The 23,513-nt window shown below is 38.7% G+C and overlaps 1 protein-coding gene across 1 annotated transcript; it reads left to right on the forward strand.

Moving 5' to 3' along the window:
• Positions 1-5,560: 5,560 nt before the first annotated feature.
• On the forward strand, positions 5,561-5,947 carry LOC118844495 (60S ribosomal protein L31-like). Its single transcript, XM_036752396.1, has one exon. It carries the CDS (start codon positions 5,570-5,572, stop codon positions 5,945-5,947), a length of 378 nt encoding a protein of 125 aa, XP_036608291.1. The 5' UTR covers positions 5,561-5,569.
• Positions 5,948-23,513: the final 17,566 nt, after the last annotated feature.

Genomic DNA, 23,513 nt, shown 5'->3' on the forward strand with positions numbered 1-23,513 from the left:
TTAAATAAATGATAACAAAGGAAAATAGCCCATGTAACAAGATAATCATGTTTCACTTATATCATCACCAGACTAAGAGGAAGTGACAAAGACCCCTGGAACATTGGATGGATTGCCTATGTCAAATTAATAGAAGGAAGACATAAGGTCCATAGGATGAGCAGACATATACAGTTGCAATCTACATCATGGAGGGAATACCCAATCACTAAGTTCACAGATCCTTGGATAGCTATTGTGGTTGTGGTGTTATGTGCTACTCTAAACTTAATTTTTGGTAATGATTTTCCAATTTCACCAGAATTCCTTATTGAATAAGGAGCTATTCTCCCAGGATTTTGTGTTCTTGGGCTTAACATTAGACTACTATGCTGGATTATTTTCATGCATGGAATATCTAGCCTATTCCACATATCCTCATTTTACATGAGTTAACTGGAGTACAGTGAGGGGAAATGGTCTGCCAGGTGAATTCATAACTGGAAGTAGAATATTGGTCCCTTGGCTCCCAAGACAATGTTCTTTCCAATAACCTGTGTTGACCCTTTGATGCACGATACAGTTCTTCACCCACGGGAGATGATTCATAAACACTTGTTGAGTGTAAGTGAAATCAAGCACTGATAAAATGGTGGTTGTTGTCAGATGCTCCCAATATTTAGTATCATAAATACCTGACCTATGTTGTTTAACACTAAAATCCCTCAGATTCCAATGTCCTCCTGGCATTAGAATTTGATTGAATTGAATAAATATACTTTAAACCCCTATGATACGTAAGGCAGTGTGCTAGGTGCCAATGATTGATACAAAGACAAAAATGAGGTAGACAGCCCCTACCCTCAAGAAATTCTTTTTTATTGACTCTATTATAAATAGGCCTCATACAGTTCATTTCAGCTCCAAGACCCCTTAGAAATAACTTAGTTGATGCACCTCTAGTTTCCAGGCAAAGAATCTACTCTTCATTTATATATGAATATAGTTATATGTTATTTGGCTCCATAAAATGGAATGTCATATTAAATGTCATAGCTGGAAAAAGTCTAGGCCAATCCCTTCATTTACATTTAATAGCTGAGAACAATGCAGCCCAAAGAAGAAAGTGATTTGTCTAAAGTTACATCACACAAGTTCACCTCAAAGAGCTAATGAACTGAGGTATGAGTTCATGGGATGTTAGATTTGGAGTCAGCAGACACTTGGAGGTCACCTGTCCCAATGCTATAATTTTATAATTGAAGAAAACAAAGGCTCAGAGGGCAGATCAGTGGCACAGGGGATAGAGTGCAAGGCCTGGAGCCAGGAAGACCTGAGTTCAAATCCAACCTCCACACTGCATGACCCTGGGCAAGTCATTTAACCATGTTTGGCTCAGTTTTCACATCTGTCAAATCAGCTGGAGAAGGAAATGCCAAACCATGCCAGTATCTTTGCCAAAAAAAAAAATCCCAAGTGGGGGCAACTCATGAAGACTCAGGCATGCCTAAAAATGACTCCACGACAAGGTTCAGATCAATCATATCACTTGTCTATAGTCAAATAGTTAGAAATAGTGGGAGATAGGATTTGAATATAGGTCTTTTTTTTCTGAATCCAGTGATTTTCTACTCAGCTGGAAAAAGCGGGGGATGTATTCTTGCCTCTCTACTTCTAGAGGAATGAAACTGATCTTAAAAATGCCATTTTTTCTGCAAGCTACTCACGCTGGGATCTATTCACCATATAAGTCAACATATATACATATATTTTATATATATATATATATATATATACACGTACATATACATATATATAATATATCACAAATATATGAATGAATTACCATATATAATGAATGAATCTATATAACATATTTAATATTATGAATAAGGGAAACATATATCCATTTCATATATACATGTATGTTTGTATATATGACTATATATACACATACACACATTTGTTCTTCATTGTTCATATATGTTTATATACTTATTAATACGCATGCACATATCTGTATGTCTGTATGTGCTTGTGTGTGTGTGTGTGTGTGTGTGTAGACACACAGAGCAGGAAAATACAGGCGGCAGCTATTTCTCTGGAGCCAGAACCAGCAGTGTTGATATAACAATTTGAATAGCACAATTTAAGTTAAGCCTTAGGAGAGACCCTAAAAACATCTCCAAACTGGTTTTTAGGCATCCATTCATCTAAAGTGGGGAAAAGAGAAGACAGTCCAACCTTCTCCTCCTCTCATGGCTGTAGTTTTCCTGCTGTTACCTGATAAAATGAGAGAAATTCTCTCAGATGCCATAGAACTGTAGTTATGTCTCTTGGCTTAGTGACTTAGTTTCTGTTGGCACATTGATATAGTTCCAGTCCAATCCCAAGTTATAAATACTAATAAGCATCTTTCCATTTCTCCAATTCCAATTCCACAAGCACCTTTTGAAGCCAACTAGGGGAAAAGTCAGAATGGCCATTCCTGGTGGAGATGATGGCAAAAGGTAAGAAAAAAGAGAAGACCAATTCTCTTCTCTCTGTCTCAGTCTCTGTCTGTCTATGCCTCTCTGTCTCTGTCTCTCTCTCTGTCTCTGTTTCCCTCTGTCTCTCTGACTCTGTCTGTGTCTCTCTGTGTCTCTGTCTCTCTCTCTGTGTCTCTCTCTCTCTCTGTCTCTCTCTCTCCCTTCCTCCCTCCCTCTCATAATCTGATCTTTCTCTATGCAGGTTGAGGCCACCCTGGTCATCCAATTTGTAGATTAAAGGTTCTCATTTGGTAATAACAAGTCATTTATAGGATATTTGTGCATCTATAAGAGCCACACACTTTCCCAGGATAAACATGCAATTCAGACATCAATTCAAGAGAAAGAGCAGATGAGTCTGCTTAGGATGAATTGGGTTAGAGAAGGCTGTGATTTGGGTCCTCCACCTTTTAAAGAAGGCAGGTCCTTCTGGGTCTTTCAGATACTGCTTTTCTTACACTTGCCAGTGTTGCTTTTTCTGGACTCTAAATCCCATCCATCTATGATGATCACTTATTCAAAGATTCCCCCACCACCACCCTGAAATCATAGTCTTACCATCAGGGCACTCAACACAGTTGTGCATCATTCAGGAATAGCTCAGTTCTCATTTCAGTGTATATTTGTTTTATATTTGAGAAAAATAACCACATATATTTTAGCCCTTTCACAAGCAGTTTTCCATTTTTAAGAGATTTCAGCACATTAAAGCCCGTGGTGCATGGCTCAAACCCTGCTTAGGGCTTTTTTATAGCTTCATCAGTAGTAACTGGACAATTACAAAAGCTTTTCTTGCTTTTAAGAACAATGATTTATTGAACCTCTTCGACTCTTTATTGCCTGAGTATGTGCATTACATGTGGTGTATTTTGCTATAATTAAATTCCTAGATTACTGTCAAGCCAATTGTTTTACCCATCCAATCTGTAACAACTCATTTTATTGCCTCTTCTCATTTTTTAATTAAGGTAGAAATAGATGTATTCTAAGAGATCCATAAACTAGATAAAACCTCCTGCTACTCAGGGCACAGAGCTTGAGAAGTTCAAATTCTTAGAAACAGGAAAAAGTAGAGGCAATATGGTGTAATGGGTAGATCACTCAACTCAGAGACATAACGACTTGGGTTCAAATACCACTTCAGACATTTACTAGTTGGGTGAAACATAGAAAGTCATTTAATTTCTCTGAATCTCGGAAGGAAGGAAGGAAGGAAAGAAGGAAGAAAGGAAAGAAGGAAGCATTTGTTTGAGGGCCAACTTTGTGCCAGACACTGTTATAAGGGCTTCATAAATATACACTGAAATGAGAACTGAGCTATTCCTGAATGATGCACAACTGTGGTGAGTTCCCTGATAGTAAGACTATGATGTCAGGGTGGTGGTGGGGGGTAATCTTTGAATGAGTGATCATCATAGATAGATGGGATTTAGAGTCCAGAAAAAGCAACACTGGCAAGTGTAAGAAAAGCAGTATCTCAAAGATCCAAAAGGACTTGCCTTCTTAGAAAGGTAGAGGACCCAAATCATATAAGAGCTTCACAACAACCCTGAGAGGTAGGTGCAATTAATATGCCCATTTTACAGTTGAAGAAACTGAGGCAGTCAGAGGTTAAGTGACTTGTCTAGAGTCACACAGCTAGTAAATGTCTGTGGCTGCATTTGAACTTAGGTATTCCTGACTCTGAGCCCAGCCCTCTAACCACTGCACCACTTAAAAGAAAAGGTCTGTACTCAGTGCTGTCTAAGGTCCCTTTTAGCTCTGATTCTATGAAACGGAGAAATTAAATGTATAGGTGTGCAAGATAAGGATATTCCTCTCTTCTACCAATAAGAAAAAGACAATAATTAGCCAAAGTATTTAGGGAGCCATTAAGATGACAAATTGTCTATGAGTGAGGTCTCACATTTCCTTAAGATGATGCTACACCTGGAACCACGGAAACAAAAAATGGGAAGAAATCCCAGAAGCATCCAGCCCAACCTATTAATGAAAAGAGGCACTGTTGTAGCATCCCCAACAAGAATCATCCAACCCAATAGGCTTCAACATCAGGTATTTTCTATCCTGTAACCTGGGGCAGAGGGCAACCCTTCCTCCACCCAGTGTGTTCAAATCATTATCCTATAACCTAATCAAAGCTCAGAGCCAGATATACTTATGCTCTGAGATGCTTTTACCCTCCTCTCACTTTCAAGAACAATTATTATCTACACTTGCTATTTGTTCATACAGGCAGCTAGATGGTACATTTTGGGTTATATAACTTCAGACATGACTAAACAACAACGTTTTAATTACTGTTCACCTGGGTATAGTTAAGGGGAGAAAGAAGGGGAGAAGAGAAGAGAGGAGAGGAGAGGAGAGGAGAGGAGAGAAGAGAAGAGAATAGAAGAGAAGAGAAGAGAGAAATTTTATCAGACTTAATAGGAGGTTTCTGGGTTCAACCACCCTTCTACCTCTTCCTCCCACCCTCGAAACCTCTAGTTTCCACCCCCAAAACATCAAGTTCCCACCCCATCTTTTCATGAGGCTGGTCTCATGGATGGATTGGGCTGTCTACATTGCTTTAAACATGCCCACTTAATTTGGATTTGGGATTTTCTCCCCATTAATTGTTTCCTACCTCAGTTCCCCGCCAAAACCTAGAACCCAGAGATGGAAGAATTGGGCTCCTGACAGAAGCCTTTAAAAGTACAGAATAAATACTTACTGAAGTGAATTGTCTCTTTCTCTTCCCTCAGAGCAAGATGGCCAAAGGCTGAAAACTCTGAACAAGAAAGCTCTCAAGCTTTTCTGCAATATGTATTTCTACAAATCTACCCAAATCATTGAAAACAACAGGGCGAGAAAGTAGATTCTCCTCAACTGGGAAATGGCTTAACAAATTGTGGTACAAAGAATATAAAAGGATATTACTGTACCTTAAGAAATAGCTATTATGAGAGCCATGGAAAGATTTGTGTATTAACGAAGACTGAAAGAAGCAGAAGCAAGAAAATAATCCATACAACGACTATAAAATATGCAAATGTAGCCTTTCCAACCTGGTCCCCGGCAGGATGGCTCCTGCGAAGAAAGGTGGAGAGAAAAGGAAAGGACATTCTGCCATCAATGAGGTGGTGACCAGGGAGTGTACCATCAACATTTACAAGAGGATTCATGGAGTAGGCTTCACAAAGCGAGCTCCTTGGGCTCTAAAGGAAATCTGCAAATTTGCCATGAAAGAAATGGGAACTCCAGATGTACACATTGACACCAGACCCAACAAAACTGTTTGGGCCAAAGGAATAAGGAGTGTCCCATACCGCATCCGAGTGTGTTTGTCCAGAAAACGCAATGAAGATGAAGATTCACTAAACAAGCTGTATACCTTGGTTACTTATGTACCTGTCACCACTTTCAAAAGCCTACAGACAGTCAATATGGATGAAAACTAAATTGAACTTCATTTAAATAAAGTTGTAAAATGTCAAAAAATGCAAATGTAAAGAACAAAATTGAATAATAATGAAATTATATGCATAATTTGCAGTCAGACAGTTAACTAGAATTTATTAAGTGCCCACTATATGCTAAGTATTGTACTAAACTCTTGGGGGTGCAAAGAAAGGCAAGAACAGTCTCCACTCTCAAAGAACTTACAATCTAATGCAAACTATGTCCAAATAAGATATGTCATACAGATATACACAGCATAAATTGGAGATAATCAACAAAAGGAAGACACTGGTTTTATGGGCAATTAGTAAAGGCTTCTAGCAGAAGATGAAACTTTAGCTGAGACTTAACAGAAACTGGGGTGGGGGGTTGAGAAAAGACAGAGACAGACAGAGATGTAGAGAGAGACAGAGACACAGAGAGACAGATTCAAGCATGAGGGAACAGCCTTGGAAATGCTTCTACTCGGAGGGTAAAGTGTCTTGTACAAAGATTAGGCAGGAGGCCAGTGTCACTGGACTGCAGAGACTGGGGGTGGGGGCAAAATTGAAGAGGGGATATGGTGTGAGTAGAAGGGGACAGGTTACAAAGAGCCTGAAAAGCCAAATAGAGGATTCTACATTTTATCCTAGAGGACTAGGAAATGACTAGAGTTGATTAAATAGGGGGATGACACAGTCAAACTTGGGTTTTAGAAAGATCAATTTAACAGCTTCGTGGAGGAACCTTAAAGTACTATATAGATGTGAGCTATTATTATTAAGTCATAGGGAAAAGCAAAATGAAGACAAATACAGTCTGTTTAATGCTGACAGCCCCCTAAGAAATAATTATCCCAAAATTTGTGCTGCATTAGTTCAAGACATCTTCAGCTTCCCAGTCCTAGACTGAAAAGGAAGGAAACAGCAGTCAGGAGAAAAATAAAGGAAATCACTGGAGAACGTCGGAAAGAGAAATCACATGAGAGTGGTTTCCTCATTGGATTCTCTCTAATGTCCCTTCTTCCCAATTTTAAGTGAAATCAACAGTTGTAGATGATCTGAATCCATATCCACAAATAATTGGTAGGGGGTCATTGATTGTTTTATAACTCATTAAAGATAAATCCAAAAAAAATGCCTTTGTAGTCTATGTGGAAATGGTGTTGGACATGGAGTCAGGAAGACCTGGGTTCAAATCCCAGCCTCGACACTTACTTGCTATTTAAGGGTGAAAATGTTTCTTCAGCTTTATGAGCTTCACTTTTCTTATCTGCAAAAAAAAAAGAAAACAACCCCATCTACCTTGTGCGGATTGTGAGGAAAGTTCTATAAACCATGAAGCATGATATCAATGTGAGTAATCATTATTATTATTTAGATTTGTAAACTGCATGCCACAGGCTTGAATTTTTGGGGAGAGATGGAAGCATCAGCATAGGCAGCTCTTAAATTGCAGTAATTCTACACAGGAATATTATTATTTTGGGGACGATATATTTTCTTAAACTTTGTGGTCAATTAAACCAATGAAATTTTGATTAATTGTGCCTTTTTCCCAATGAAATGTCTTTCTGTATTAGTTTTGCCTCCCATTTGTTCAGAGAGCACCACTGTATCCTCTCTGGTCAGACCATATCTAGAGAATTTTGGTCAGTTCTAGGCATCACTTTGGTAAAAGGAATTGAGAAGCCTCAATACATCTACAGCAAGGTATGAAAGATGGTGAAGGGCCTCAAGATCATGCCATGTGAGAATTTGTTGAAGGGGTTGGTGATGTTTATCCTTGAATGGAAAAAAAATGAATGGGACATCAGGGAAGCTAGGTGTTACAGTGGATAGAGCACTGGGCTTGGAATCAGGAAGACTCATCTTTATGAGTTCAAATCTGACCTCAGACATTTACTAGCTGTATGACACTGGGCAAGTCACTTAACCCTGTTTATCATCTGTGAAATGAACTGGAGAAGGACATGGAAAACCATGACAGTATCTTTGCCAAGAAAACTCCAACTGAACAATAACAATATAACTGACTCCAAATATTTAAAATAATATCTTGCATGAAGGTTTTTAGACTTGGACCCAGAGAACAAGGCTAGATAGCTATAAAAAGGCAATTTTTGACTTGATGTAAGGAAAAATTCCTAACAATTAGAGCTATCCAAAAGCCAAATGAGTCTTGTGGGAAACAGTGGGGTTCTTCTCACTTAAGGACTTCAAACAAAGGCTGGATGTCTATCTGTCAGATATGTGGTAGAGGGAATTCTCGAAGTTTCGATTGAGCTAAATGATCTTTTCTGACTTTGATATCTTGTTATCATGCAAGAGTGACAGACTTTTCTGGTGTTCATTTGGTGGTAAACTTTGCATAATCATAGCTTATAAGAGATCCTGTTTGGGATGGGGAGAATAGGAGAGGTGAGGTTGACTTATCCTGTATCAAAAATGCCATTGTTAATTCAGTTAGATCAATTCACATTGTCACATAATACATCGAGTAATTTCTCAGGTCATAATTCAGGACTATTTTGTTGTTGAATAATAGGGCCTTGCTCCAAAGTTGTTGCATCCTGTTCCCTCATTAGTTGCCAAAAATCTCCATAGATATATAGTTTTCTTGGAATATTTCTATCTCTGAAGCCTTCAAAAGATGTTGCTTCTTGTTTTTTCTTCCAAGACTTGTACTCTCTAACGTGCTGTGCTTTTGATATTATATATCTATATCAATTTTTAATTTTTAATTTTGTCTCAAGACAATAGTATATAGAGAAATGCAATGCTTAAAATAAAAACTACCATCAGTGTATGTCTTTGGTTTTATATCTAACAATGAAGACAGTCCTCTTCCCTTTTCAGCCTTCAAGAATGTGAAATTATAGATCTAGTTAGAAGTTTTAATCAGGGCTAGGATAGAGTTAGGAGAAAGGTGATTATCTTTCAGAGCCATCTTTGAAGACATCATATAAAAGTACTTTACCCTTTAAAAAGTACCAAAAAACTGAGAGATAGTATTAGTAATAAATGACCATGGGATAATAATAAAACAATCATAAGCAGGGAGGGATTTTAGGGATCATCTAATCCAACACACTTATTTTACAGATGAGGAAACTGAGACCCAGAGAGGGGAAAGGCTTGCTCCAGATGACAATGTTAGGATTGGGATCCATGCTGCACTTATTTTAGTACTAATTGTGAGACATGGGAGACACCAGCCCAGGACTGCCCACGAAGGGCCCACATTGAGCCAAGTAGAATCATAGTAGCACAAAGGAAATGTGAGCTGCACAAATCCAGAGACATCTCCTTCCCAAATTTTCTAATGGACTATTTGTGTCCAACCTATGAAACAGCCTTCCAAGCTCATACTGGACTGATCAGCCCCAGCTGAAAACACTTCATACTCTAATTCCAGCATCGTGTTGTCATTGGTCCTCTTTGAAAATGAAGGACAAATAACTCCAATGTTTTCTATGACACCAGAAATCACAGAAGGTGCATTCAAAGATGTGTGGCGTGAAGGAGAAGTTCTTAAGAAATAACCTTTCTGCTTTCTCGTCCACACTCCTTAATATTTATATGTTAGCCCTCCAATTAGATTGTGAGTTCCTCAAGGGAAGGGCCTGTCTTTTGCCTTTCTTCATTGCCCCTGCAATTAGCATAGTATAAAACGCATATAAGGTGTTTGATAGATGCTTATTGACTGGCTGACTACTTACTGTATTCATTAAGCATAGTTCCCTTCTCCTCAGGTCTATTTTTGCCTAGCAGCACCCTAGCTCCCCACTGAGCTCATCAAAGCCTCTCATAGATACTAGAATGCTAGCACCAAGCTTTTTATATTTCTAGAACAGAGCCCCAGGGATGATAACAACAACAACTATATTTTATATAATGCTTACTGTGTGCCAAGCACTGTGCCAAATGCTTTACAGTTATCTCGTTTAATTCTCACAACAACCCTGGGATGTAGGTTCTGTCATTTTTCTTGCCTTACAGATGAGGAAACTGAAGTAAGCAGAGATTAAATGACTTGCCCAGGGTCACACAGGTAGTAAGTATCTGAGGCTGGATTTGAACTCAGGTCTTCCTGACTCCAGGCCCAGGATTCTATCTATTGGGCCAGCTAGCTGCCTACCTATGCTTGCCCTGCTGTTGTTTAAAATATCTTCAATGACTTGGACAAAGGCATAGATGACATGTTTATCAAATTTGCAAGTGACATGGAGCTGAGGGGAGAGGATGGATATCTAATACACAGTTTAACAAAGTATGGACCCCAAAAGATCTTTACAGGTTTCAAATCAGACACTGGCCTGATTATAAGAAGATAAAATTAAATAGGGGAAAGTATAAAGTGTTGTACTTGGATTCTACAAATGGTTTTCACAGATACAAAGTGGAGGGCACGTGGTTAAACAGCAGCAGATGGTCTGAAAATGATCTGAGGTTTCAAGTTGGATTGCAAGCCCAGTTTGAGGCAACAAACTGTCATGGCAGTTCAAAAGAGCTAAAGGAGGTCTTGGGACAATGAATAATATAATAAGGAGGTGATCATACAGCTGTAGTTTACCATATATTCTGTCTCAAGCAAAGGCTAGATTGCCATTTATTGAATATTTTTTAGAAGAGATTCTTTTCTGTATACAGTTTGGACAAGATGGACACAAAGGTCCCTTCCAGCTTAGAAGTTCTGCAGTTCTGAACCTCTAGAATTGGACCTTTCACAAAGATTATGTTCATTACATTGGCTTCATTTCATTTGTTTGCTGTGTATCATCTCCCTGATAATTCAAGTTTATTTCTTCCTTTTCCTCAGTGCACTGGGGTCTTCCCTCCCCTGTATTTAATGGGTAAATTGGAAAAGAAGGAGTGTGCATCTCGTATAACTCATCAACATTATGGATTCTGTTAATAATTCATGATGGGCAGGCTTACCAGCATTGCCATATGCTAAACAAACAACCGCAGAAACATAGTGATAGAAATATCATCTGTCAGCTTGACAGGAGCTATAAAATCATTATATATGTGCCTGGAGATGGTAGGAGACACCCAAGAAAATCAGCAGAAATCCGTTTGGAGTCAGCCTTTGATCTCTGCTCCTCTCAGATCACAGGTCTACATGCTTAAATCAGTCCTGGTTTAACCGTCCCTTAGAGGACTCAAAAATTAATATAAAAAAGCTCAAAGCCTACCACCGAAGCTATTCTCCAATGAATACTTTTAAAGCTGTCTTTGTTTGGGATTTTCCCTTGGGAGGTGCTAAGATGTATTTCTTCCTTTCTATACTGTACTAGCAATCTCCTAGTTTTTAATTAATGAGCAAGTGTTTGTTGAATACCTACTGTGTACCTGGCCTTGTGACAGATTCTATGGATATACAAAAGGAGCAAAAGACTCAAACAGTTATTACAAGTAACTTAAAGCCTCACTGCAGGGGGTGGGGGGGTGGCCAAGACCAACACACATGAACCAGTCAGTGAAAAAGGCAACTTGACAAGCTAAATGATAAAATTGGAAAAGTACTAGACAGAGTTAGATGGTCCGGTTCTCTTCTCCCGCTAACTAGCTATGTGACACTGGGCATGTCATTCCCCTTCTCTGAAACTTAGTTTCTTTATCTGTAAAATGGGATATACTACCTACTTCATGGGACTATCAGAAAGAGTTCTATAAACCAGAAAGCACTATAGAAATTAATGATTATTATTGACCATTTTCAGAATCCTTCGATCACACCCATGTTCTGAAAAGGCAAAATAGTTTTTCCATAGCCATTATCTGCCTTAGACAGTTCATTGTACAGAAATATCACCCTAGGTTATCCCATCAAAACCTAAAACACAATCTAAAAAAATCTTTAATCTTTCAAAATGATTTCTAGCGTGTTTGCAGCATTCTTTTCTATCTTGGTTTTCTCCTCTTTACTGAGTGACTGAGGTCAATGGAAAGATGTGGAAACACTGATCTTGTTCCAAGCAGAGGAGGGTCAGGCAACAAAAATGTTCTGGGCATGGGGTGACCCTTACTGGAGCTCTCTGAAGCATCTCCAGGCTTTTGATGAGATAAGAGCTGGGACCGGTACCTGGGAAGTTGTCAGCTTCCTATATGAGTGTGACTATGACAGTTTCTAAGCATCCTTTAGCAATATTGCTCTGTATCTCTAAATAGCCAGGCTACAGAGTGCCTAATTACCCAAGGCAATTAATTAGGAGTACATGAGATCACTGAAATCCTCCAGTTCACAAAGATGGCAGATGCCTGCTTGTTGCCCCCACCATCTCTCTGTCTCTGTCTCTCTGTCTCTCTGTCTCTGTCTCTCTGTCTCTCTCTCTCTGTCTCTCTCTCTCTCTCTCTCTCTCTCTCTCTCTCTCTCTCTCTCATACACACACACACACACACACACACACACACACACATACACATGCACATCAACACTTGGTGGCCACATTCATCTGAATCAGTGCTTCAAAATGAAATCCAGCAGCCAGCCCTGAGCATCTGTGAGAGGTGGTAAACAGCTCTAAACACAAGAGAGAATAAGGTGCACTCAGGCAAGGCAGTCTGAACAATGACAGAGCTAAAAATGGTTTGCTCTTAAATCAAAAAAAAAATGTTTATAACAATGGTGGATAGTGGAACAACATTATCTTCTAATGTAAAGGTACCAATTAAATATTTGTCGGGCAGAGTGTCCCCCACTGTTGCTGATGGAAAAAATCTCACTGCAGAATATCCTGTTATTTTGATCTCCTACCTCTGTGATTATGAAAACTGTGAAGCTGTGGCTGAGGGTGGTGAAGAGAGTTCGTCTGTTAAAAAATTGTTTTAAAATGAGATACAGAGATACCCAGGAGAGGTTGATTATTACTTGAAACTTTTTGGTAACAAATGTAGGCAGTAGAAAAGAGAGTTCATTTTGCCAAATTGGCATGATTTATGACCTCTCTTCCCCTGAGGTCCAGCATCAAATCTTCATAGATGGTGTCCCCTGAGAAAGTCTCTCCAGGATCTTCCAACTCAATCCCTGACAGATTTACCCTCCTTTGCATTAGGCAGGTTTTGCAATAACGCTGGCAGTCATTTTAATTTGAATGTATTAAAATGAGTTTCATTCATACCAAATCCTATTTTTGTTGAGAGGAACTGTGTCAAACAATGCAGTCATCAGTGTTCTTTTTCGACTTCTACCTGCCTGACTTGTCAAGGTGCCTCTTCATGTTGCTCAAAGCCTATTCCACAGGGCCTTCCATATCTCTGTACTTTTTGCCACGATAGCCAGAGAACTAACTGTTTGTTCATCTCCCCAACCAAGCCTTATTTTCACAGGCATTATTTCTGATGAATTAATTAATTGGTTAATTAATATTGAATTAATTTTAATGGAGGCCTAAGGCCCCTGGAGACCCATCCTCAGAACATATTCAGTATGCTCTATCAGCTGCCAGCCCACGTGGAGATAGGCTAGGGAGTCTGGTATAATAAAGTATAAGAGAAAGTCCACCACCTGCCCCCCATCATTTCCTCCATTCAGAGCTTGCACAGGAGGTATCAGTGACTATTTGAGCTCCTTTATAAGAAAAAGATGAGGAGTCTATTGATTAGCTGCTGAACAAGAACTGAAAATGTTTATAAAATGCATCAACTGGCCAAGGCAAGTTCTCTTTTCTGCTGGTGATCAAGGGAAGACATGTCGTAAGATTCTGTATGGGGAAAACATCTTCCCCACCTAGAGTCAACATGGGGCTTGTAAATTTAGATCTCTGTTCTTTTCATTTTTGAGTTTGTCCTGCTTTTATGTAAAGGAGCATTGGAAAGGTTGGAATGACAAGCTATCAAAGACCTGGGAGCTTGAGCACAGGCTGTTTTTCTACCACCCAAGGAGCTCGCTTAGCCCTCAGGAGTAGCAGCCAATACCAGTGGTAGATGAGACATAAACTCATCAAGTGACTTGCTACATTCAGGAGTAAACTTGATTGGGGCAAATGCTTTGTTGAAACTGCTTTGAGTTTGAACTTACTCTCCCAAGGTATCAAGAGGGTATAGGGAGTGTACACTCTCAGGAGTGAGGAAAATATTTGTACTTTTATGTTTGCTATTTCTTCTCAGCACATATGTCTTTATAAAAGTTAATTGGTATTAGTTAGTTAAATGATACTGTAGTTCTAATGTCTAGTGATTGATATTGGGGTGAACACACCAAAATGGGGGCTTGGGTAGATACAATTAGATAAAGATACCCTTGAACCCTCAGAAATACCCCTGGAACCTTGAGGGAAATATATGCCTTTTCTCTGGGTTACTAGACTCGTTAATGTAATTATGACTTGGAATAAGGATCCTAATAGTAAATAAGCAACAAATAAACGAATTTATGTATGCATACCTGCATGAACCAATGAATGGATGGATGGGTGGATGGATGGATGGATGGAATGATGAAAGAAGCATTTAAGAAGTGTTTACTTAGTAAGTTACCTTAGTAAGGTCTGGGCATACAAATACAAAAGTCAGCCTATCCCTGGACCTCAAAAAGCTTATGATCTAATAGGGGAAGGAAACACATATGAGGGAGCAGTGATCAATGAAATATGAGGTAGGCTCTTTCTCATTTAGTAGCTAACCTGCCCCCACCAATTAATACACTCTAAGAGTCTATTACCATTTTCTAAGAGTCATTCAATTAAAATTATCCCTGCTTTTAAAAAGAAGCCCCACATTAAGCCATATAAATGCCTCAGTACTTTTCAAAGAAGTAGGGTGTAGTGGGAAGAACACTGAATTTGAAGCTAGAAGATCTGAGTTCAAATTCTGGCTCTGCCACATACTAGCTTGGGGAAGTCCCTTCACTGTTCCAGGTCTCACTTTTCTCCCCTGTAAAATGAAGGGGTTGGATTAGATAACCCCTAAAGTTCCTTCCTAACATCTTATGCTAACCCATCCACATAGGAGAGGGAGCAATGAAGGTCCAGATAGTAGTGAAAGTTAGGAAGTTGCAGTGGGAAAAAAGAGATAGACATTTCAAAGCAAACATGTAAGATAAACTTCACAAATTTTCCCCAATCTTTAGTTATAAGCTTAATTATGTGAGATGAAGCATTTCATTTTCTTTGCAATTTCTGGCATAAAAAATGAGCACTGTGCTTTCCACCTTGTTTGAGATGTGCCTGTCTTTCCCTAAATCCCCTAGATTTCACTGAGTGAGAATTCTACTTTGAGAAACTCCTTGTGTCTCTAAGGAAGGAAGAAAAAAAACTAAACCCTTAAACTGTTTGCATTTAATGGATGTCCTAGTTTTGCCAGCTGTTCCCTTCTGCATGGTCACATATGCAAATTAAAGACAAATGCCACGAGAAAATGAGTCTCTCTCTCTCTCTCTGGTGGAATTCATGCTGAGGTGGCTCTTTGCACTGTTTGTGGTTGTCAAAGTAACACTTAAATGAACCCTTGAAATCAGCTAAGTTTCCTTTATGTCTTTACTTGGTGGCTACTCAAGGACCCAAGAGAACTATTCCTGCCTCTGGAGCTGAGGTACCAGCACTTTGTAAGGTTCAACAGAAATCAAAACTCAGCAGGCTCTGTGTGTGAGTACCCTGGACGTTAATTAATGTAGGTCCTCAGCCTGGACTGTTCTAGGGGAGGGGATCATAACCAAGGAATTTGGTAGGAGCATGGCAAGGATTATTTTCATTGTATTCGGTGTAGTCTTTTGGCTTTGCTACAGCCAGTGAAGAAGTGACCCTGAAACATATGTAAATGGTTCAGATTTAATCCTGTTTGAAATAAGCTAGAAAATTCTGTTTGCATGGAATCAATTCACAAAGCATTTATTATGCACCTATGTTGCTTGTCCTGTGCTGGACCCTGAAGATACAAAATCAAAAACAAAACAGTCACTGTCTTACAGAAATTTATAATCTGCTAGAAAGAATATGACATGCACACAAAAAAGCAAATGCAAAGTTTATGTGCAGTAATTGTGTGCTGGTGGGAAGAGCCTGCAAAACCGGGGGATAGGGAGTAGAGATCAGAAAAGGATTCATATAAGAGCTAGTATCTCAATTAAGTCTTAAAGAGAGATAGGGATTCCAAGAGGCAGAGTTGAGAAGGAAAGTCATTCTCAACATCAACCACAACCCCTTTGACCTGTTTTCCAATTGAAATATAATGATGGAACACTGCTATCTCTGAAGAATTCAACATGAATCTCATTCAAGGACAATGAAAAAAATTCACAGTGGATGTGAATAGACTCTAGGGGAACGTACTGTACCTGCAATTGCATTGACATAAGGAACTTCTAGAAGAGGAAATCCCTACTACCAGTGTAGGATGGTACCTTGTCTCTAACTTTGAGTCTTAGAGAGATGCTTCAAGCACTGAGAGTTGAAACAACCTGCCAAGATTACATAATCAGTACTTGTCAATTGACATTGACCTGATAATGATGAACCTGTGGACCTCCCTATCCATTGCATTAGACCTCTCATTGTCAATAGGCTACAATGCATAACAAATGAGGAACTACAAAGAAGGACTAGACTAGCAGAAGTCATCAGAGAAATAGTCATCCAAAAAAGAAAGTGCTCCCATGGCTAGAGTTCTGCTGGCATCCTTGAAGTATCAGAAGAAGGTGAGGAAGATATGTTGGGCAGATCCCCTGTGGCTAAGATAGAGAATGAAAAGAGCCGAGAGTCATATAGCATGGGTCATGATCAAGAGGTTGCTATCTGCACCATTGCTGGGGACATCCACATTGTCTTAGATCTATTTGATCATCAGAATAATAAAAAAATGTAAAATTTAGAGCTACCTAAATGGTTTGATAGAGGAATGGTAGAAAAATGTCTCTGTATGGCAGATCTTATCAAAGCTTTTTTTTTTTTTTTAGGAAGGAGAGGCCCTGTGCTTTCTTGGGTTCCCTGACAGTACAGTCAGGTCCCAGCCAACTTTTTTTGTTGTTTCAAGAATCCTAATCTGCATGAAAATGGACCTGTATGCCTGTTACCCAAGGACCAACTGAGCAAAGGACAACAGCTTTACACCAAGTTCACAGGGGCAACTGGGAGTGGGGGTGGGGAGGATTTGGGCCCCAACAAGTCCTATTTTTATAAGAAATTTTAATTAGTATTTTCTCTTTCTTACATCACCTTAGTTATGCCAAATATCCCTCTCCCTGCCCTTCCCAGAGTACCAGCTTATATGACAAACAGTATTTTTAGAGAGGAAAAAATAAATAAATACAACTGATTGATACATTGAAAAAGTCCAAAAACACAAACATTGTATAATACCTGTGTACCAAGAAGGGGTAGTTTAGGGCTATCTTCTCATATATCTTCATTTGAATCCTACCTGATCTTTATAATTTAGGTGCATTTTTTTATTTTTTTGGTGTGTTTTTGGTCTTCCCATTTACATTGTAGATGTTACTATGTACATTTTTTCCTTTACTTCACTCTGCATCAGTTGACATAGATCTTTCCATGTTTCTTCATACTCACCACACATATCATTTCTTACAGCACAGTAATATGCCATTACATTCACATACTACAGTTTGTTTAGCCATTCCCAATTGATGGGCATCTACTCTGTTTCCAATTCTTACCAATCACAAAAAGTATTACTATAAATATTTTGGAATATATGGGAATTTTCTTCTTATGAATGGCTTCCTGGTGGCAGAAACACAGTAATGGAATCTCTGATTCAAAGGTTCAAAGGACATTTCAAATAAAGTTACATTTTAGTCACTTTATTTGTGCAATTCCAGACTGCTTTCCAAAATGCCCTGACAACTCTTGAAGACTCTCTACTCAGCTTTAAACAGGGATCAATCAGGATTGTTGTTGGATAGCAACAAAATGAAATTTGAATCCAAGTACTCCATCTCCAAACCCAGTACTCTTTCTACTACATAAGATTGCCTTTCAACCTCTCTTTTTTTTTTTTGGCCTGAAAGTAGAAATGCTGGGGTGGGGGGGGAGTTGTTTAAATTCACAAATCTTCTTACTTAGCAAATGATTTCTTACCCTACTGAAAACTTAGAAGCTTATATTCAGTTCTCAAGAGTCACATAGACAGGTAGCTGTGCTTGTTTACTCTTGGAATTGATTTAAATGCTTCAATAGCACATGTTATAAAAGCCATAATTTTGATACTTTTGCTAAGAAAAGTACATGAAATCCACAATCGCCTACATTTCACTCTGAATACCCTGTAGGGGTATTCTTGCGCAGTTTATCATTCTCCCATAATAACAGCAATGTAGGCCAAACCAGAGTGTTACAGTCACAGAACTTCATCTTTCTCTCCAAAGGGATAGAGCTATGGTTTTATTCTTTTTTTAAAGTAGGTTTTTATGGATATCTTTTGTTTTCACATCACCTAGTTCTCTCCCTCATCCTCCCCTCTCCCCAGAGCAATCTTTTATAACAAAGGGTTAGAATAAGTCAAAGGTCTCTGAGTTTGCCTGGAGGTGAGCAACATGGTGGTTTTGGCTTGCAGGTTGCAGATGTGAGAAGGAGCAGCAAAAGTGTTTGAATGCTATATAAACAAAAGGCTCATGTTCCAATTGATGATCAAAGGTTGACACATATCCCTGAATCGGTAGCCTCAGTGTTATCTGCTGCCTACACAAACCAGAGGAGGCTTCTGGGAAATAGTCACAGTCTATTCTGGGCATCACTGATGACACACAAATTCCCTCCTGGGGGTCCATAGGTTGATTTCCTGAAATATTAGTTTATAGAATCACAGGATCTCAGTTGGAAGGGACATCAGTGGAGTGATATTACCAAAAACCAATCCTGTGAGAGTGGTACTGATTCTGGAGTATAGATAGGTACAAAGATCCAGAGTTGCTAAGACTATCAGCAATTGTGGATTCTGTGGACTGGTGAGTTGCAGGGGGGGCAGGCAGAGAGCTGATTTCCACGCTATCTTCCCCACTTTCCCTTTTTTTCTAGGCCATAGTTATAGATATCCGTTGCCCCTATTCTTTTCCATGGCCTATATATATACAAGGTGGAGTATATTTATGGGCATACCCAAAGATCTGAAAGGGCAACCTGGAGGAGGTTTAGGAGATGAATGGAGTTGTATGCTATCATATAAGAGTGTTTAAACAAGTTCATTTTAACATTATGCTTTGTACAATAAACTATGCGACTACAACCTAAGTGAAGATCAGATCAAATGTGATAATACATGTCAAATGATTTGCAAATCTGAAATCACTATATAAATGTTTGTTATTAATATTAATAGTATCCATTGTTGGCAAATCGGAGCATGCTTTAAGAACTGGACTTTAATTGGCCAGTGCCCTCACCACACTCTTCCCCATGTGAAAAATTAGCTCTCTTCCTCAGAAAATTGGCTGGTGTACATTTTGAACTCATTATCCATATCCCCAATCCAGAATAGTTCTCTAAAGTCCTAAAGAGGCATAAACATTTGATTTTCATCCTACATGTCTTTTACTAAAGAAAAGTCTACATGGAACACTTTTATAGGGCCTTAAATTTAGAGGCAGGAATCACGATCACTCTCAAATATCAAATTATTCATATTTAACAAAGGAAGAAGATTTCATGAAGAGAGGTTGCTGAAGACCTTGTCTTGGTGTATAAAATAATCTTCTCTAGCCCAAAGACAATAAAGAAAAGGAAAAAGGCAAAGAAAATAAAGCTGTATGACTCACTATAACTGCAATGTGTTGTGACTTAATAGTTAAGTGACCTTGGACAAATGGGTACAATGAAACAAAAGACGTCCATGTTTAAGCATTCAAGCAAGCAAAGGTTATCATCAAAACTAGTCTCACTTATGAAGAAACACAACAGAAAAGACTATACATTTGCCGTCTAAAACAAGAGAAAATTTTAATTTTTCTCAAATGGATCCTTTTAACTAGGGGAGCCAATAATAAAATCCTTGGGCAAGGAACAATATTCGTGAGTCCCTGTGGAAGGGAAGAGGCTCCCAATGTATCCTGGACAAGCCCTCACCTATAATGCTGACTCTGGGGTTACTCACACATCTTGCTCTGTCATGTCGTTTCCCCAGAGGGTGCAGCTGACTACTATTACTCTCAGGGTGTCAGGAGCAACCCTGAAGGGCTGTGTTTTCTATTTTTTTAATTTCTTAAAAGAAGTTTTCTTTTTCCCCAATTACATATAGGCTGTGTTTTCTAACACTATATACTTGAAGCCCCACTTGTATGCTTTCCACCATCAATTAAATAACCCATTGAACTGTATTTCCTTTTAATAGATACACTAATAAGGTATAGTAAAGACCAAAAACCATCACCCCAAACTAGATGACGCTCTCCACTTGTACAAATAATGTCCTTGAGGAAAGTGGGTTTAGACCAAAAGTACAAAGATGGGCAGATATGTAGAGAAGACATTGGGCCAAGGAACACCTCCTGACTCCTGACTCTGGGAGTCCTTTTTGCCCTTCACAGAATGTTCATGCAGTTCTACTCCGCCTTGGGGTGCAAGGATTGGCATTTTCCTAGAATTTCTCTAGACATTTCTCTCTGTCACAAGGGCTCATGATCACTGAAGCTAACACCATCCTCAAGTCTTTCTATATCTAACACTGCTACCATTTTTGATTGGACCACTGAATTTCACAAACTCTGGACACTTTCACCTCTGAGTATTCATTCACCTAACAGGCCAATGAAAAGCACAAAAAACAAAAAAACAAAAGAAACCGAGATGACATGTTCACAAACACATAACAGCTAGGTTGGGGAATGTATCTTTCAATCATTCCAGATCCCGACTGGTCAGAAAAACCCCTGTCTCACTAGTGGACAGGAAAGAAAGAAAAAAGAGACTGACAGATTGTTGGGTTGTCTCTATTTTATGTGCAGCCAGTTCTGGCTTAGAACCTCTTGAGTCATTGGTTTTTCTTGCTCCACAGCCAATTGGAAAGCTTTTTGTTATCAGACAGTATTAACCTTTCACTCACTTTCTGTGACTGGAAAAGGGCTTCCAAAGTTCTACATGTTAGATTGGAACTAGGCAAAGAATATTTGCGGAAGCCCTGTATAAACCCACCATGAAGAGTCCATCTAATGAGCATACCCTAGAGACTGGGGCTTCGCTCTCCAGTCCCCTTCCATTTCATATAAATGTCAGCTATTATTATATACTCAAGCATCATTCATTCAATTAAAATGGAAAGTAGAAAGTAGTTTACATATCTGGATATTCATATTCAACAATAATTTTGGAAATGCTAGCTAGAGCATTATAAGTGCTGTCAAATGACTTAATCCCAAGTGTCCTCTCCCTCCCATTATGCCCTAAGAGGGTCTTTTGAAAATGGACATTAAAGGTCAATTTAAAACACACAAACACACATCCTGTTATAAACATATCACTAGTTGTGAATATCACCAAAGAACCCTGTAAGGACTTGTCTTATATTATTCAACATTTTAAGCACAGTTGCTGAGGTTAATTAGATTTTTGACCCCTGAAAATTTTAAGTGTCTCTGATGACTTATTTCCAACTGATAATTTTGTGTGAGAAACAGAAAAACAATAACAAATAGACAGTGAATAAAAAAATTCTTCATATTCGTTCTTATAGGTGGAGAGAATATGCTTCTGAAATTTAATTAAATATCAAAATGTCCACTAGATCTATAATAAACCACTTTGCAAGACCTCCAAATGTCAGCAAAAAACACATTTTACATGAAACATTTTCCCCCCAGTAAATCTGTGAAGATACAGGACTTTTAAAAACCTGCAGAAACAACAAGCACATATTTTATCTTGAAAGTACTTTTTCAAAGGCTAGGGAACAGCTAGTTGTTTGCAATGTGACAGAGTGGAATTTATTTTAATTTATCATGCAGGAGTTTGTACCATTAGTTTTAGAGATATGCCAGACGGTTTTAAAATAATTCAAGTGCAGGAGAGTTAAAGCTTAGGATGCCATAGCTTAGCAAAAGATAGTAAACAGCCCCTCTTACGTTCTTCTGACAACCTCGCTGGTTCTGTTGAAGATATTTAAACCTATATCCAAAATAAAAGCATTTAAAAGAAAAACTATTGACCCTGATAGCTTTTGTTATTATTATCTTCATGCTTAATGATAATATTTCACTTTCTATCATATTCGAGGCTTTTTAAAAAGTGTTTTCACATGATCATGGAGCGGGAAGGATTGGATTGGAAGGATTGGAATTCTAGTTTTGCCACTGACTAGATATCTGGTCACTTGAACAAGTCACTTAACTTTGCCTAAACTATTTTTTTAATCTATAAAAGGGGATTTGTATTAGATTTTCTCTAAGGCCCTTTCCCACTCTAATTCTTTCTGATCCATTTGTTTCCACAGTGAAAATCAGAAATACTAGTATTGCCCTAATATTGGGTTCTATTGGCATAAAAAAATAAGTTCTGGGCCCCCAAACCACCTCATGTGGGAGCTAGCATTTTTCTTGTCACTTCTAGCCTAAAGTTGAAATGTTGTAGACACAGGAGGTAATAATGGTAGGCAAGGCAAAGAAAAGCTAGCTTTGTTTTCAAATATAACAGCAAAGAGGAGGCAGCGTGTGAATCGATGGCAGTTTGGGCACATGTTTGATGAATTGGTGGTTTTGTTCTCCTCCACAAGGAGAGGAATATCACACATGTTTGTTTGCAGGGGAAATGCTAAGGAGAAAAATGAGGCTGATCCAAAGCAACTTCTCTATATTCCACCTAATTTTGATAGCAGGAGCAGAGTCCTTCATGCAAAGACATACATGGACCAAAACAAATTCAGTGGTCAGAATTCTCATTTACTATGTTAATTCATGATGATTGAATTTCTTTATCTAAATGTAGAAGAAGGAAGGAAGGAAAGAAAGAAAGAAGGAAGGAAGGAAGGAAGGAAGGAAGGAAGGAAGGAAGGAAGGAAGGAAGGAAGGAAGGAAGGAAGGAAGGAAGGAAGAAGGAAGGAAGGGAGGAGGGAGGGAAGAAGGAAGGAGGAAGGAAGGAAGGAAGGAAGGAAGAAGGAAGGAAGGAAGGGAAGGAAGGAAGGAAGAAAGAAAGAGGGAGGGAGGGAGGGAGGGAGGAAGGAAGAATGAAAGAAAGAAAAGGAAAGGAGGAAGGAATGAAGGGAGGGAGGAAAATAGATAACTGAAATTTTAACTCTTATTAAACATTTTAATATTTTCATTAACCCTTTAAAATTATTATTGCTTACATTATGCCAAATAATGAGAGGCTATTTTTTTGACTTTTCAACCAACGCTTAGTTGACACTATGTGCATGTAGTCTTCATCACCGAATCTCAGAACTGTTGAAAGAAATCTCAGATATCATCAAGTCTAACCAGTTCTTGAGAGCAGAAATTCCTTCTATAACATTCCCATTAAATGGTCATCTAGCTTCCAAAGATAGTGACCCCTTGCCTCTAGGACCACTCTGGACAGCTCTAATTATTAGGAAACTTTTCCTAATATCACACTAAAAGCTTTGCATCTCCTTCTGGCTCCAAATAGAGCAAGTAAATTGCACTTGCAGATGACAGATTTTCATACACTTAAAGAAAGCTGTC

Source organism: Trichosurus vulpecula, chromosome 3 (genome assembly GCF_011100635.1).
Source record: "Trichosurus vulpecula isolate mTriVul1 chromosome 3, mTriVul1.pri, whole genome shotgun sequence".
Taxonomy (NCBI): Eukaryota; Metazoa; Chordata; class Mammalia; order Diprotodontia; family Phalangeridae; genus Trichosurus; species Trichosurus vulpecula.